The 16,936-nt window shown below is 38.4% G+C and overlaps 1 protein-coding gene across 3 annotated transcripts in view; it reads left to right on the top strand.

Moving 5' to 3' along the window:
• The window catches only part of APBA1 (amyloid beta precursor protein binding family A member 1), a 42,210-nt gene extending 26,062 nt beyond the window's left edge, over positions 1 to 16,148 (top strand). For 2 of the 3 annotated variants that reach the window (XM_069880819.1, XM_069880817.1), the window contains 8 exons: positions 2,125 to 2,157; positions 3,261 to 3,347; positions 3,905 to 4,090; positions 7,258 to 7,437; positions 8,200 to 8,412; positions 12,003 to 12,122; positions 12,774 to 12,914; positions 14,688 to 16,148. In XM_069880819.1, the coding sequence (XP_069736920.1) occupies positions 2,125 to 2,157; positions 3,261 to 3,347; positions 3,905 to 4,090; positions 7,258 to 7,437; positions 8,200 to 8,412; positions 12,003 to 12,122; positions 12,774 to 12,914; positions 14,688 to 14,759 (1,032 nt within the window). In that variant the 3' untranslated portion in view covers positions 14,760 to 16,148. The remainder of the gene's footprint in view (positions 1 to 2,124; positions 2,158 to 3,260; positions 3,348 to 3,904; positions 4,091 to 7,257; positions 7,438 to 8,199; positions 8,413 to 12,002; positions 12,123 to 12,773; positions 12,915 to 14,687) is intronic. The other variant, XM_069880818.1, reaches the window with a different exon arrangement.
• Positions 16,149 to 16,936: the final 788 nt, after the last annotated feature.

Raw genomic sequence — 16,936 nt, 5'->3', positions numbered from 1 at the left:
TTAGTAATCTGCAGATTTTGTCTACTCAGTGTCAATTGGGTGTTTACTGAATTGCAGTACCTTTTATTGTACAATCTAAATGCGTTTAACTTATTTAAGACATCCTTGTAGCAGAAGTGGAAGTTTGCTGGTTTTTAACAAGTTATGATTTGGGAAATTGCTACTAGATATATAGTTACATTTCATTTACCTTAAATGAAATACCTGAACTCTGTATATATATTTTTTTAAATTTTGTTTAGGTTGGGTAGTTTCTGAGTTGTTTTTCTAAGAATGTAGAAAAAATCTTTTGATCTAATTTAGAAAAATAACTTGGTGATAAAGATGATTTGTCTCATACAATGTCTTGCATAGAATTAGCCTGACCTTTTTTTTTCATGGACCATAACTTCTTTTATGACGTTTCTGTGCAGTGTTAAATCACTTATTAAAATTGGCAGTTCTGTATCATTACCTTAGTTTTATGAAATATTTGAAAGTAGTTCTTAAAAAAATGAAAATACCACCAAAAGCAGATTATTCCATTGCAAGAGCAGAATTTCCAGTAGACTAAGTGATAGTGTATTTCAATTAATCTTTGATTCTGACTTGTAAACTTCTAGCTCAAGGATTTCTTTCCCCCTTTTTCTTCTTTTTGGCTTCTGTTTTTCTTCTTTTGTAAGGCTTACCACTGTAAATTTTGGGAAGGGAAGGAAATTGTCTGAAGAAGACTTGATTTTGGAAAGCAGCTTAAGTGCTCTGTTTCATTAATGTCTCCCCCTTTCCCAGTGTTTGGCAGGCAGTCGTTATTCAAGATGAATACATTATTTTTGAGTATCAATATAAAATTATATTAATTTAATGAAGAGCCTGAAGCATGAGACATTTCTAGTTGCTTTTGAAGTAGTTTGCAGTCATCAGGCTATCAAATATTTTTTAGTTTGAAAAAAGTGGCTAAAACGTCATCTGAGAGTGTTTATATTTGTAATAAACAGCATGGTCTAAAGTCTGCTTAGCTGCTTTCAGATTTGTTTAGCTGAAACCTGACAGATTTAAGTTGAGAGCATAAAACTTTTGAGGTGTCTTGTGATTCAGGCCTCTGCTTTGTTCTTCCTAAGTGTATTTAGCTATGAACCACTTCGAAGCCTGTAATAGTAAGCCTCCATCCCACTGCAAGAACACCTGTTAATTTAATTAGAAAACTGGCCATTACTGTTGGGAGTAAAATATTATCTGCCAGCCTGGTGAGTATTGCATTTCTTCAGTCAGCAGGTCTGTAAGTTCAGTTTACCTTGGTTTGAATTAAAGACTGTAAAAATGATGCTTAATTGTGGTGTTATTGTTGCCACATTAGTAGCTCATAAGGAATCGAGTTGTTGCAGTGGGTTTATATCTCTGGATATAAATCAATTAAACTACTTAGCGACTTGAGCCTGTTTTGAGGTGCCTGTGGAACTGAAGTACGTGCTCCACTGCCTTCTTGAAAAAACATGGTAGTGTCGATATATCTTTGTGCAGGTGTCACAGGAAAATCTATTGGCCAGATACGTGATGCTAACATTGCTGTGGGCATATTTGCACGGAAGGAGGAGAAACGGAGTTGAAAGTTAGTTTCTGCAATTTTGTTTTTCCAGGAAAAAATAGTGTCATCTTAGAGGTTATTTTTTGAAGACTGTTTCAGTGTGAGAGCATTAGGAAACTCGAATCTAAGTTCTTTACATATGAAAAAGCTGGAATAATAATGGATAAGATTATTTTCTCACCCTTTACTCTGGTGGTGGTTCAAAAGAATTAACCTCATGATTTACCTTGCTATAAATGAGGGAAAGCTCAAACAAGAAACAAACCAACAAAACAACCCCTTGTTAGTTGCAAGTAATATTTTAAATAGAAAAAAAATCCTTTTTTGTTCTTCCTGACTCTTTTGGTGCCATTTCGTTCATTTTTTAAAGTAGTTGTGCTATTTTAATTTTTTTTTAAGCCAAAAAAAAAGAAAAGGAGGAAATTAATCTAAGGAGAGAATTATTTAGAACAGCAAGTAGTCTGTGAGCCCTGGCATTAGCATGCAGATTCCTGCTTGATTTGGAGTCTCTGTAAGTTCTTCTCTAACTATTCTCCTGTCTCTGTTTGTTCCATGCTAAGCAGATGGCCCAGAAATTAGCCAAAAGCAGGAAGAAGGTGCAGTACAAACTCCATCAGCTTGATGTTATGCCTGTTCTTTTGTTTTCTGGGAGGGTTTTTTACTTTTCTTTTTCTTTTGTGTTTTTATTTTCTGCATCCAGCAAGTTTTTTTAGATTTATTTCTGAGCCACCATGCAAGTTGACATTTCTCAGAAATCAGTTGCCCGATTGGCCATTTTTTGTTGCTTATCATTAGCCATTTCATGTTAGAAATAAAGATTGGATTTATCAAATGGTTACAGGCAGTACCCAATACGTGTACTAAAGAAACAGGACTGACATGACAAAGGTTGTAATTCTGTAAAGTGATAGATTAAAATTAAGTATTTTTTATTTTTTTTACCTTTCTACAAGAGTGCTTTGTTTGATTCGTAGATGTGCCAAATTGCTGGATGCAAAAAAGAAACAAGTTTATGTACATACACACAGTAATATGCTGAGATTGACTCATCTTAGTAATATGTTTTGTTTATGGACTTTCTAAGTATCTTTTAACAAATCTAATTTTTTAAAAAATTGAAAGCATTTACTTTCTCTTAACAAAATATGACTTCTAAAGTGGGTTAGTGCTTGAATCATGTGTTGCCTAACTGTGAAGGACTTCTTACCAGAAATGCACTATGGATTGCTTAAACTATACCCACCCATGGTACAGTTTTTTCCACTGGTCTTTGACAGTCACTGTTAGCCCATATAGAAATTCCCTGGGCAAGAGATGCTGTTAGGCCCTCCTGTGGCTTGTATGAAGAACCTTCTATAAAATGGGATTCATAATGTGGATAAAATGAGAGAATCATTTTGATTTCCTTGAAATCTTTGTATAGTTCATGTTGCAGTTGAGTATAATTTTACTGAATGGGAAAAATATCAGGGAAGCTTTTATGGGGTTAACAACTTTTTAAATAATATCAAGTTCACTTTCACATGTATGTATGTAGTTCCCATATCTTTGTGTTTATCTTTAGCTTCTGCAGTCTAATACTCTATCTTGCACTGCTGTTCTGGTGACTGTGTCTTAGTGCACCCCTGTTTGTGAGCTAACATCATTAGTAAGTATGTCTCCTAATGGGTTCATTTGACTCTAATGCGTTTATTTGCAGGCTCCAGAAGGTGAATCTCAGCCCATGACTGAAGTGGACCTCTTCATTTCCACACAGAGAATAAAAGTACTGAATGCAGACACACAGGTATAGACAAAAATGCCTTGTCAATATTTTGGTAGTAGGCTACTGAAACAGATTTTCATCTACCTGCCAAAATTTGTTCTTCAAAAAGTGCTGGCTCTTGTACTTCCTTCCGGGATTTCCTTGTAAGAAATCCATGTCAAGATCAGTGTCATACATGTAACTACTCTGGTGCATCTGACTGTAGAAGTGATTAGAATTTGTGGGTAACCTTGTTACAGTCAGCTCATTTGTTACATGCCAAGTATCGATTGTGCCCCAGCATAGCCTAAAATGCCAAGTTGTGATAATTTGAATTTCATATTTTTTTGCACATATGTGCTTAGGATGTTCGGGTTCTGATATTGAGGTCTTCGTTGGCTTTTCCACAGAAAACACAACTTTAAATTGTAAAACTTACTCTTTAGTTTTGGGAAGTGAAGGTCTTGTATTCTGTTGGCATAACAAGTATTACAGCCTTCGCTTAACAAGGGTCTTGTATTGCCATTTGTTTGTTTTAGTGCTACGTGTGCAGTAAGAACTTCCTTGTAATTAGTGTTCATGGTTTTTGTATTCCCCAGGAAACCATGATGGATCATCCCCTGCGGACCATTTCTTACATTGCAGATATAGGAAACATAGTTGTTTTGATGGCTCGTAGGCGAATGCCACGGTCTAACTCCCAGGATAACGTGGAAGCATCTCACCCTTCCCAAGATGGAAAAAGGCAGTACAAAATGATTTGCCATGTCTTTGAGTCTGAGGATGTAAGGAATTACTCTGTTTTATCATTTTCTGGGGGTGGAAATACAAGCATGTTGTGGTAGGCTTGAAGTCCATTGCAAGTGGTCCTGCTTGTTCATTAACTGCAAGCATTTCATCTAAGCAGGGGAACTTGCCTATTGTTTACATGTTTAGGCCTTACATTTCATAGAAAACTCCTTCAATGCCTTCCTTTGACAATGAGAGGAGAATCCAGTTGCCACAGCTTGCAAATGTCAGCTCATATTCTACATATGAGAGTGAAAATATATTACAGATGCTTATTTTCCTAGGGAAATCCTAATCTCAGATATTTCATCAAGTATCATTGATACATACTAGAAAGGCAATTTTTTTTTAAATTTATTTTTTTGAGGGGGAAACTTCTGTTGAGGAGTAGTTGCTGACAACATAACAAAAGGTGAGCAAGGCAAGTTGGTAATTCCCAAAGTACGCTGAATAGAGACATAGTTGAGTAAATTTTAGTCTATGGTGCAGGTTACTAAGTTACCTTGTATAGGACTCGATATCCTGTCTTCACAATCAGTGTGCATAACCTGCGAATTTTATGACTTTTTAAAGCTCAGTAACTGAAAGGTAAAATCAAATATACCAGTTTGAAATGGCTAGATATGTAGTTGTCAGGATCATTCTCAAGTTAGCCCTAATAATCTGGGAAAATAAATATGCCAATTTTAATTCCTCCAAACAGCAGATAAAAGAAGTAAGATAAAAATATCAGTTTCTTATAGAATCCTTGTTATGTCTTCCATTCAACAGTGTATCAGCAGGGACTTTGAAATGAGAATGTTTTCTTAAATAAGCAGCTGATTTTATGTATTGATGAATGTGTTTTATACCGATGTGTAGATAAACTATCTGGTTACAGATGAATGTACATATATGACCCACTGCTGATGTTAAGAAGTAAGGACAAGAGCACCGATAGAAGTAATCTACGAAAATTTTGACAGCATAAAATACTGGTCCCCTGCCCCTCCCCAGTTTTGCAAAATTCTTCAAGAAACTGGCGTGAAAATAAAAACAGTTGGCTATTTTCCTTCAGCATGTGGCACACTGACTGTGATCCAGACATCCTGCATCTGTTTAGCAGGCTGCCTGCTGTTAATACATTGACTAGCTGAAATCTGTGCTTTCCGTTGGGAATCACTGATGTTACTTTCTATAGTTTGTTTGGATCAGCCCATGTCTGTGTCAGATGTGTTCCTCCCTATGCCGCTATGTATTGGCTTGGAAAGTACATGCCTGTAGATCCAACGAAAACATTGCTCAGTGATGTGAGGATGTGGTGAGAGGCTGCAGGAGATTGTATCAGTTTTCCATAGTAAAATAGCTTGCAAAATTTATCTGAAATACCCAAATGACTGATAAAGAGTTAGAAATGACACCCTCAAAGATCCTGTATGTCCAGTGGCGTAGTAGCCTGCTTATATTATAAAACTTATATATGTATCATTGTCAGCTTTTCTTCTCCTGGGACAGTAATTTAGAAGTTACGCCTTAACTGACAAGGTGTAAGCCCTTAAGTGGGTGTTGGCTAGAGTGTGTCCCTGCTTGGAAGAGTCCTTATCTATGGAGGATAGCACCACATTTTCATTCATATTTACAGCTGGATATTCAAAAGAGCTGAACTCCAGTGATGTGTCCAAATGCTGAGTGTCTAAATGGAAGGTACAAGTGTATGGATGTGAAGTCCCATGTTTATCTCCTCACCTAGGTTACTGAGCTATGGAGGTGTAGTCTTTCCATACTCTTGCTTTCTTGTTTTTCCTGTCAGCACTGGGTTGATCTGAGCATTGGTAAAATACTGCAAGTCAAGATATTGGCCTTTTCAGCACCAGCAATCATTTTACTCCCATCAACAGGTTTAGTGCTAGTTTGAGTTGCTTTAAGACACAATCAGCTCATTATTTCAGAGTTGAGAACCTTTCCTTTAATGTCCAGACTGGACTTTAAATACAGCTGGTAGGCCTTACAAAAATACACCTCAGCAGTATTCATTCATCACCAGCACTCCCTCTGTGGGAGTGGAGCTGTGGAGCAATCCTCTTCTCTTCCCTCCCTTTGCTGCAGCCAACGCTCTGCTCCAAGGGGCCTCATCGTGGTCAGCTTCTGTACACTACACCATGCTTACTGCACATACCACTCTAGTTACGCACAGCAGTACTCTGCACCACACTGTGATGCTTGCCTTTCCTGTCCACCACCTGTCCATACTAACCATGGTCACAACCCCTCTGGTCTGCTGTTTCCAGCTGGATCCCCCATCTTGCATGACACAGAGCTTTCCCCATGGCTGCCTTGTGCTCAGTTTTTCTCCTGCTGCTGCAGGTGTAGAACAGCTCACGCAGGGAGCAGTGCAGTGTAGCAAATGACACATTTGGTGGCTTTAGGTGCTGAGAAGGCTATAGGAAGCTGCAGGTGCAAGGGGGTGCACACAGAACTCAGGCTGAGAAGGAGAGGGGCAGGGAACTGGCAGTCACAGCAGTTGGAGGGAGGAAAACAAGAAATGTACAGGAGAGAGGTTGAAAGTGGTAGCAGGGTGAAGATTTTTGTGACCAGATCCTGTCACTTTAAGGCCTGGATCTGGTCATTAGTTGCTATCCCTTTTCCATGTCATCTGAGACTGAGGTAGGAGCATAGGAGCAGCCAACGTGGATAGGATGGGTAAGAAGGGAGGAAAATACCCTCTTAAATGCAGTTGTGTGTTTTCTAGTATACATTTACGTTTTCACTGATGACTTGTCAGAGAATGGCATTACCTCTGCCAGAAGTAAGAGCCATCTGGGACTTGCACATGTGGGAAAAATTGTAGATGCAAGCTACAGTCACTGCAGCGGGTTTACCTTCACATTTTTATTAGCAGTTCTTACCTGTGAAAGGATGGCTTTTTTTGTATGTACTCATTTATAATTGCTTCCCCAGCTGGATTCATGGCACAGGTGAATGTGTTAACATTATATGGGTCTTTTAAATTATTTTTTAATGCACAGACGTTTTCTAAACTGGATTTTAGTAACTTAACTTCTAGGTTCATCAGCTTGACTGGATGATTCATTTAGCACTGCCATTGTAACAGAGAAACAGTGAGCATACAAGACCATCAGAATGTTTCACATTTTTCTTTTCTTTTCTCTGGGAACTGCTACAGGCACAGCTGATTGCACAGTCCATAGGTCAAGCTTTTAGTGTGGCCTACCAGGAGTTTCTGAGGGCAAATGGAATCAACCCAGAAGATCTTAGCCAGAAGGAATATAGTGACTTGCTCAATACCCAGGACATGTACAATGATGACCTGATTCACTTCTCCAAATCTGAAAACTGCAAAGATGTATGTCTCGTTTTTTTCCATAACAGCATTTAGCTACTCTGTACCAATTGCGGGCCTATCCTGGCAGAAATGAGATAACCATTAATGCATCTTGTAATTCACCTCAGTGAATATCCTAGTATATCCTCCCAAGTAGGACAACCTGTCATCAGTTCTGTTTCAAAGGCAAACAGTGAAACCAAAATTTATCAGTGGTGAAATGATTTACCATCTGTTTGTATTCTGTTTACCAAAAAATTCACACATTTCACATTTATATTCATTAAATAGATTTAAAATAGATTAACAGAGTAATACAACTTAACAGTACAGTAAACAATATTAAATGTATAGAGGCACGAGTGTTGGTGAAAGTGGCTGATTCCAGATTTTAAAGGATTGTATTTGCTGAAATGATTTCCAGCTTGGTTAATAAAGATGAACTGGTGCACCACTACAACACCCAGGTTGTCCACCGAAGCTTATGGCATCAGAGTTTCTTCCACTTCAGATTCCTCTCTTATACACAGAAATAAGTTGTGAGGGGTGTTTCACAGTAAGCAGAATCTATATTATGTAGTGTTGATTACTTCATGTTTGAATATAAATTAAATGTAAACTGTGTACCCTACTTTGTTTTGCCTTTGAATTAGAAACAGAGGTTGCAAATTAAGGAGGTGTATGTGTGTTTTGGTTATATGAGTGTTGTTGGGGAGGGAGAAGCATTGTTAGTCAGTTCTACAGGTGTGAAGAAGCTTTGAAACACTTTTTCTTATGATACAGGTTTACATTGAAAAGCAAAAGGGAGAAATCCTAGGTGTAGTGATTGTGGAGTCTGGCTGGGGATCCATTTTGCCTACAGTTATCATAGCCAACATGATGCATGGAGGACCAGCAGAGAAGTCTGGGAAGCTGAACATAGGGGACCAGATCATGTCAATCAATGGAACCAGTTTGGTTGGTTTACCACTCTCAACATGTCAAAGCATTATAAAGGTATGGAGAATTTTTTCTGGAAGTCAAATATTTTAAAAGGGTTACATAATAGAGGAGCAGAAAGTATAGAATTCTTAAGTAAATTCTTACCAAATGTTTGTATAGCACTTTCCATTTCACAATCTTTAAACTACAGTGGGAATTATGCTATGCCAGTTTTCTGTCTCCCAGTTAGTGAGCTATGCCATTTACTTGTATAGACAAGGTCTCTGCAGAACTTTACTCCACAAGAGATCCTTTCATTCAGAAGGAAGATATTTCCAAATATACATCTGAAGACACTTAGAATTTTATATGACAAGTAGAGGCACAGGTGCCTAATATTGTCCTAGGCCATATTAACTGTTTAAATGTCTCCTAGTGTCTGGTTTATGTAGAGGTGATGATTTTTGTTGTTTATGATTATTTTTAAAACATTAAGACTTTGAATTAAAGTCTCACATCCTCTGTAGAAACTTTGCCGGAGTTATTTGAAGTTGTGATGCTTCTCTTCAGATGGCTAAGTGGGATATTTTAATTAGAAGATCCATCTTCTACTTGTCAGAAAAGTACTTGACTGCAAAAAGCATGCAGGTCAGCTGAAACTAACCAGTGTCTATAGAGTAGCTGTAGCATACTAGTGAATAGGTATTAAGCCTGTTTTTAAAAATCTGAATTACTAGAGCTGGAAAGGTGCATTGCTAGGGAATGTTTTAGATTAAACTATATGGACTTTGTTATTTATCAAAATAACCTTACAGTATAGGGGTTTGTATTTTGTACCTTTTTTTAAACTGCAAAGTAAATTTTGCACTTACAATGTAAATTTACAAAGCAAAAATATTTACAAAGTAAATTTTTATTTTTTGTCCATGGATTAGTTCATTAATACTTGAACTAAGATCTTTGCTATAAAGATTTCCCATTCTGGTTTCCAAAATATGTTAGTGATGAGTTCTGATGACTAATAGATGCAGAAGTCACGGAGCCAGAGACTTTGAATTCAGAAATGATAGCCTGGAAGTATAGCATACTGAACACGTGGCAAAAATAGTATTACGGTTGTGAAGGAAGGAAAAAAAAATCGTATTTAATATCTTTGTGCCACTTTCAATGGAAAACTCCCTGCGAGTTTAGGCTTTTGCTGTTAGCCATACTTGTTTCTTGTCCCACAACAGTTTTATTTCTAAAACTATGATGAGTTATACTTCTCTGATTCAGAGCCTTTGCAGAGTTCCAGTGTGCTCACCTGTACATTCTCAAAACAGAAACAACCAGCTTTGCTGTTTCCAGCTTCTATAGACCTTTCTCTTCTTCACTGATACTTACTGCTGTTGCCATAGGAACTGCTAGCCATTTATTTTGTCTTTATAAAGAGAAGATAGTCTATATGTTTCTGGTCTTCATAACTACACGTCTGGGTCTGTTCATATAGCAATTCTGGTCACAACTATATGTACCACTGAATGATCTAAGCGCATGTTTAAATGTGGCAGAAATACTTCAGGATTTTGGATATCTTTAGCGTGCTGTAAGGACTCCTATGAAAAGATGAGAATATTATGTACATATGAATAGCATCTTGCAAGCACTTAAAATAAGATAACTTCACTATTATGGGTGTGATCTCTGCTGATAGGTAACTACAAGCCAATTGCAGACTGACAGAGCTTCATCTGTGGTGGTTATTCCCAATTATATTACGCTACTTGTATGTTTTTTAGGAGCACCTGATGCTGGCTGCTATCAGAAGCAGACTCAGGGACTATATAAGCAAATAAGTTGGTCAAATGATGCAATTGTGTTGTTTCTGATCAGTTTATACTACCAGTCTGCATAATACTGGAAATAAGCCACTTTTGGAAGATAAGCACTTTCTGTAAAATCTGAAAATTATTTGTTGGGGACCACAATATTTTTTTTGGGGGGGGGAGGAGGAATACATATAAGTAACTTGCACATTTATCAAGGAAATGAGAGCATGATGATATCCTTTTGAGGGCATGTAACCTAAGTCCATTTGTATGACTGAAGTTAGACACATAAATTCCTCATGGAAATGGGCATCTTCAGTACTCTGCCATAACTTCTGCCCTCCTGGGTGTAGGAGGCTGAGGAAAAAACCCCTCAGACTTTTGAGTAAACATCATACCTGCAACTTACTGCAGGTTGATTCTCTGTCTTCTGCTAAGTGTATTATTGTGAAGAGTGGCATATAGATGGTGAATGCCCCTTGAGCTTTGTGTGGTGTGCTGCAAACTCCTCAGTGCGTGGAGAGGTCTGTAGTCAGGGCAGAGATGGAATTTTGTCATTCTTTCTGGAGAGAGTGGAGTGGAAGCAGTTACCCTAGCCACGTGCTTTGTCATTTTCTGTTCACATGCCCATCCTCTTGGAACCACTTTCAATAGTCAGCCAAGTTGAGCTCAGCACTGTGTGAAAGTGAGGGCAGCTGTTTTCCAATGCGATGATTGCATCCAGTTAAAGGCACTGACAAGAGACAGGAGAAAAGGCTGCTCACCCTAAGGTGGCAGTCTAGTTATTGAAGTCACTGCTGAATCTGGAGTTTAGCTCAACAGAATGAGTAGCAGTAAACTGGATGTAGAGACTTTGGTGTATTACCTTAGCTATAACAGAAATTATTTTTCAGAATTCCCCTTTTGAAGTTGGTGTCAGACGTCTGTTGATTGCAATGTCGGATAGATTTCAATTGTACATATAAAAGGTATTCAAAAGTAGGTACTAGAATTGGTAGATGTTGTATTAATTTAGGTGAAAGTTGCTGTATTCTTTATAAAGCATTTCTTTCTTGATGTGGGTTTTATTTATGTATTTATTTATGGCCAAAGCTTTGTGTCAAGGAAGCATTTCAGAAAAACTATCTTAAGAATCTCCAACATGGTACTTGAAGTTGTACAAGGAATCAGATTGTGTTTGTGTGTGTTTTTACATTTGACATTTCATGGAGCCACACAATCACAGAGTCTCTGAGGCTGGCAGTCACTGCTGAAGCTGGTCTAGAACAACATCATGGTTTAAAGTAGAGCAAGTTGCTTAGGGCTGTTCCCACTAGGGTAGAACTCTGAAGCTGGGTACTCCACAACATCTCTGGGTAATCTATTCCAGTGCTTTACCACCCTGACAGTTAAAATAAATTTTCCTCCTTCAATTCTATTCTGGTAGCAAGGAGCTCATGATGAATGTGATATAACTTGTTTAGAAGGAAAGAGGAGTACTAGCATCGTATTAGCAGGACCTGCTATTTGCTTGATGGAATTGAATATATCCCATTGGGGAAGCCACTTATTTGTAACTATCTTAGCTACTAATTCAAATTTTTATTTTTTTGGTGAGCTGCTTCAAACAAAGAAGTTGCTGACAGGAAGCCATCTTTTTTAAAACAACTGTGTCACCTTCTTGGCAAGGAGAATTTGATGTTTTATCACTCATTTCACTAAAGATTCCGATGCTTGTGTCTGGCGTTAAGTGATCAAATTCTGTTGCAGTGCATACAAAGAGCTGTTTATTCAAGGCTGTTCATTTTACACTTCCCTCCCACCCCAGTGCTTCATTCTGTCTTTGCCAGAATTTTTCATGGTGTTTTCTTTTTGCAGGGTTTGAAAAACCAGGCCCGGGTTAAACTCAACATAGTTAGGTGTCCTCCTGTAACCACAGTCTTGATCAGGAGACCAGACCTCAGATATCAATTGGGCTTCAGTGTGCAGAATGGGATTGTGAGTAGCTTCGACACTTTCTGGTTAATCTTTAATATATATTAAAGTTCTTATCCGTTTGTGGGTAATTGTCAGTGTGGGAAGAGGGAAGGTGCCATTTTTTCCCTTACAGCAAGCTTGACTTTGCACATGTTTTAAGTCCAGGATGTAAAAACTGAGTAAATTTTTTTTGTCTGTGGCTCCACTTTACTTCACAACTTTAAAGGCAACTAGAGGAACAGAAAATCTCTTAGGTTAGAGAAACAAAAATGTGTAGCAGAGGCTGCTTTCAAGCTGCATCATTGTCTCTAACCAAGTCATCATATGATCTCAAAAGAAAAAGTCTGTCTTTGATCCTCTTTTGTTGTAAGGCATCGCAATCCTGAATATTGTTAAAATGTGCTCCTTCATACACTCTTAAATTTCCAAACTACAGCATGTGACATACAATATAAGCAGTCTTCTCTGACAGCTTGTTCTGCTTTTGGAAGAGAATATCCAGTATTACTTCTCACTAACAAATTTTACTTTGAATCAGTGATTGATTACATTTTAGAATTTGTTGCAAACCTCTGTGTTTAAGTGCTGATTTGCAGTTAACAGGAAAAAAATGTGTAATTAAAGCCTCTGTTGCTTATGCAGACTGTGATAACTTCATCCTTTCCTTTCCAGATCTGTAGCCTTATGAGAGGAGGTATAGCAGAGCGAGGAGGTGTGCGTGTTGGCCATCGAATCATTGAAATCAATGGACAAAGTGTTGTAGCAACACCCCATGAGAAAATTGTTCACATTCTCTCAAATGCTGTTGGTGAGGTAAGAGCGGGCCATGTGTCTAGGCAATATAACATAGTTCGTCACGGTTACCAGGAACAATTAGTAGAAAACAGTAGTAAGTGCTGTCCCTCATGGGACCATACTAGGACAAATACTTTTTAATATCTTCATCAACTGCAACAATAGTGGGATTGAGTGCACCTTCAGCAAGCCATTCTCAGTGGTGTAGTTAATAAGCTTGAGGAAAAAATTGCCATTAGAGAGATCTTAACAGGCTTGAGGAGTGGGTCCATGTGACCCTGATGAAGTTCAACAAGACCTTGTGCAAGTTCATGCACTGGGGATAGGGGCAGCCCTCAGTATCAGCACAGACTGGGGGATGAATGAATTGAGAGAGCCCTTCAGAGAAGGACTTGAGGATATTGGGGGATGAAAAATTGGAAATGAGCCAACAATATGCACTTGTAGCCCAGAAAGACAGTTATGTCATGGGTTGTATCAAAAGAAGCATCACAACAGATCCAGGGAGGTGGTTCTACCCCTCTGCAGTCATGAAACCCCACCCAGAAGTGGCCCACACAGGCTCTGGGGAGACTGCAGCCTTTCAATATATAAAGGTGGCTTCTAAGAAAGATGGAAAGAGACTTTTTGACAGCACCTGTAGTGACAGGACAAGGGGCAATGATTTTAAGCTAGAAGAGGCTAGATTTAGCTTGGACGTAAAGAAAAAATTTTTCACCACAAGGGTCATGAGGCACTGGAACAGGTTGTCCAGAGAATTATGTGTGCCCCATCCCTGGAAGTGTTCAAGGCCAGCTTGGAAGGGGCTTTGAGCAATCTAATCTTGTGAAACATGTCTCTGCCTGCAGCAGAGACATGTTTGGACTAGGTCTCTTCCAGCTCAAACTCATTCGTGTTCTGCCTCTATTAGCCTGTTGGTATTAAAATCTAAAAAGCAGAAGTGGGAGCCAGTAGTCTTAGTTTAGCCCTTAGCCAACAGCCTAACAGTACACAACTGCTCTCTCGCTCCTCCCCACCTGGAAGGGGAGGCAACTCAGAAAAGGAAAAGTCATGCGCTGAGATAAAGAAAGTTTTAACAGAACAATAAAAGAAGATATGATAATATATTAAAATGCAACTATTCACTGCCTGATATTTAGCCCCTGCCCCCAGCAGCAATTTCAATGAGTGCAGCAGTAGCATTGAGCAGATAGGTCACAGTGAGCACAGCAATAGCAGAACACAGAGCACTGAATGCAGAATCTGGATCACTTTCTGACTGCCAGCCAAATTCTTGCTTTTGTTTTTCATACTGAACATGATGTTTTGGTCTCGAATATTCTGCTGGCCAGTTTAGGTTAGCTGTCCTGGCTGTTCTGACTCTGCATCTGTACACTAGCAAAACATGGGAAACTAAACAAGTTCTTGATTTCTTAGCCACAACTAAAACCAACACTGTTATTTTCCATTCTTCTCATATTAAATCTAAAATACAGCAGTTGCTGGGAAGAAAATTAACTCTCACAGTTGAAACACAGACACTAGCAAACCATTTATTTTGTCATTCACCTGTAGTTCTCTGATGTTTTTGAAGAACCCTAATGTGAAAATATGAAGTGTCCACAGTTTTAGGTGGTTCTCTGATGGTAAACATACTGTTTCATAAAATAACCACCTGCAATACTTTTAAAATATGAAAACTGTCAGGGTTTACCTTTCCCTTCTGTCTTGCATGACCCTAGCTAGTTCCTTCACCAGTGCTCTGTTGTAGTATGCACATTAGGAATACTGATTAACTTGTATTTTCTTTAGATTCATATGAAGACTATGCCAGCTGCCATGTACAGATTATTGACAGCGCAAGAGCAACCAGTTTACATCTAAAGCCGACACCTCACCATCACAATGTGCATGGAGGATGTTTTTCTGCATAGTGCTTGTCTCTCTAGTGCTGCATTTCTGTGTCTGCAGAGACATTTCTCTTTCTCTCTCTCTCTGTCTCTCTCTCCCTCTCTCCCCCTCCCCCCTTCACAGACACAAACACACCATCTCTCTCCTCCCTCCCCTCTTCCTCTTTTCCTCTATTTTGGGAAAGGGCAAAATAGATCTATAGGATTATTTTGGTTGCATCTTTTTACAAGGGAAACTTCACGCAGTTCCATGTGCAAAACAGGAAAATAACAGGAGCATTGTTCACAGCAGTATTCACAAAGAAGATGGACTCTGCTTCATACTACACAGTCAGTTTTATTTTTGTGTCTATAATTTGACAAACTGAGTAAATTAAATGTTGCTAAATGAAAAGTATCTTTAACAAACAGGTAAAAGTACAGGGTGCAAAGTGTTCACTTATGTATCCTGGATGTGACTTTGCTTTTCTTGCCCTGTTTTCCCACAGGCACAGAGCAAAATTTAATGGTTTATGCCAACAGGGAAAGTAGAATACCAAAAGGATAGTTTTGCCCTGAGGAAGAATTACTTGCTTATGAAGACTCAGTAAACGCTGCTGTTGTAAAATGGACTGTCCAAGTATGCACCTTATAGTTCCCCCCTGTCATCAGTTCTTTATGATACTAAGACCCTAAAAGGTACTCTGTGAGTTGCTGAAACATGTTACACTTGTATTACACTAAGTGATTTAGGAGGCATTTTTTATAGCTGCCTCCCTTGCTCTGCCCCCAGGTTTGTAACTCTTTGTTTTCTTCTACTTTTTTTTAAAATGCAACATGTCTTTTATAGTCCCGTGCCTATTTTAGAGGTTAAAGAAGGGGGGTAGGATCTTTAAATATATACAAGAGAAATAACAAGGGGCTTTCCTGAATAGCTACACTTTTTCTAGGCTCTTAATTCTGAATTTGGTGCACGCAGCCGTGTGTGCCATTGTATATAGACATTTTTAAAATTGTGCTTGCTTATTTATGAAATTTGAATATTAGAGATCTGCACTCTATTCTAAGTAATCTTGTTCTCTGAGCCAGGTTTAACATATATTTTTGTCCAAAGTCCTGTCTGATTTTATTGACTTTCTCTTTAGTTCATGATACAGGTAACAGTGGAAAGGATGAGGTGGGAATAAACTTATTTATTTTGTTATATAATTTAAATCGTGATTTTTTTTTCCATGTATATGGCACTTAAAGGGGATATATGTGTACTATATGCACTTGTATGTGAACTGTGAACTGTAGGGATGTATGAAATCTAGAGTTTGATTGGTTTCTAACTTGCATGCTCGAGACAAGGGGAAAAGGGATTGGGTTGGGCTTTTTTTTTTTAAGAGGGGAAAAAAACACCCAGAAGCAGTGGCTTTTCTTCGTAGTCAGAGGAAAATTCACCATTCTCTGTAGGTCACTTTTTACCAGGACTATATACTGGTGTTTATGCTGAAATTAAAACATGTATTTAGTCCAGTATAATAGGTTGATTTCTTTTAAAGAAACCAATTCTGCTGTGTTTTACTGTGAAACGAAGGGTCAGTGAGATGACAACAGGAGCAGGGCACACACAGACACATACCACTCCTACTTCGCAAATGTGCCATTGGTCATAGTCACTTATTTCTCAGTTATTGTGGGATGGACTCTGCAATTTAAGCCTTGTTTGCAGTCCGGTAATGATATGTGGACTTTGCAGTGGAGATTCATGGAAGTAGGTGTGTGTGTCTATGTGCCTGTGCACACTTGGTGCTGAGAGCCGTTGAGCACTCTTGCCAGAGACTGGCTTTTGGCTCTCAAAAATGGTGGATATCCATGGGATGATCAGAGGTAGAGAATAAGCTTTGTATTTTAGTGAGCAGTAAATATTTAGGGGATATAATGAAGTGGTGCATAAACTACTGTAGTAAGTGAATATCTTTTGGTGTTGACATTAATGTATAATGACTTGATTTTACTGCAGTTCCTGTTGTTACAAAATTTAATCCCAATCTCCAGAATAGCAGATTGCACAAGAGAGCAGTGTTAGTATTCCAGGTTAGTACCTCTGCTACCTGACTGATGCAACTAGATAGTGAATGAATTGTGAGTATATTGTTTAACTGTAGGCGTCTGTTTTATGATAAT

Source organism: Phaenicophaeus curvirostris, chromosome Z (assembly GCF_032191515.1).
Source record: "Phaenicophaeus curvirostris isolate KB17595 chromosome Z, BPBGC_Pcur_1.0, whole genome shotgun sequence".
NCBI classification, from domain to species: Eukaryota; Metazoa; Chordata; class Aves; order Cuculiformes; family Cuculidae; genus Phaenicophaeus; species Phaenicophaeus curvirostris.
Note: the sequence above shows the minus strand (reverse complement) of the source record. Positions and strands in the feature narration are given on the sequence as shown.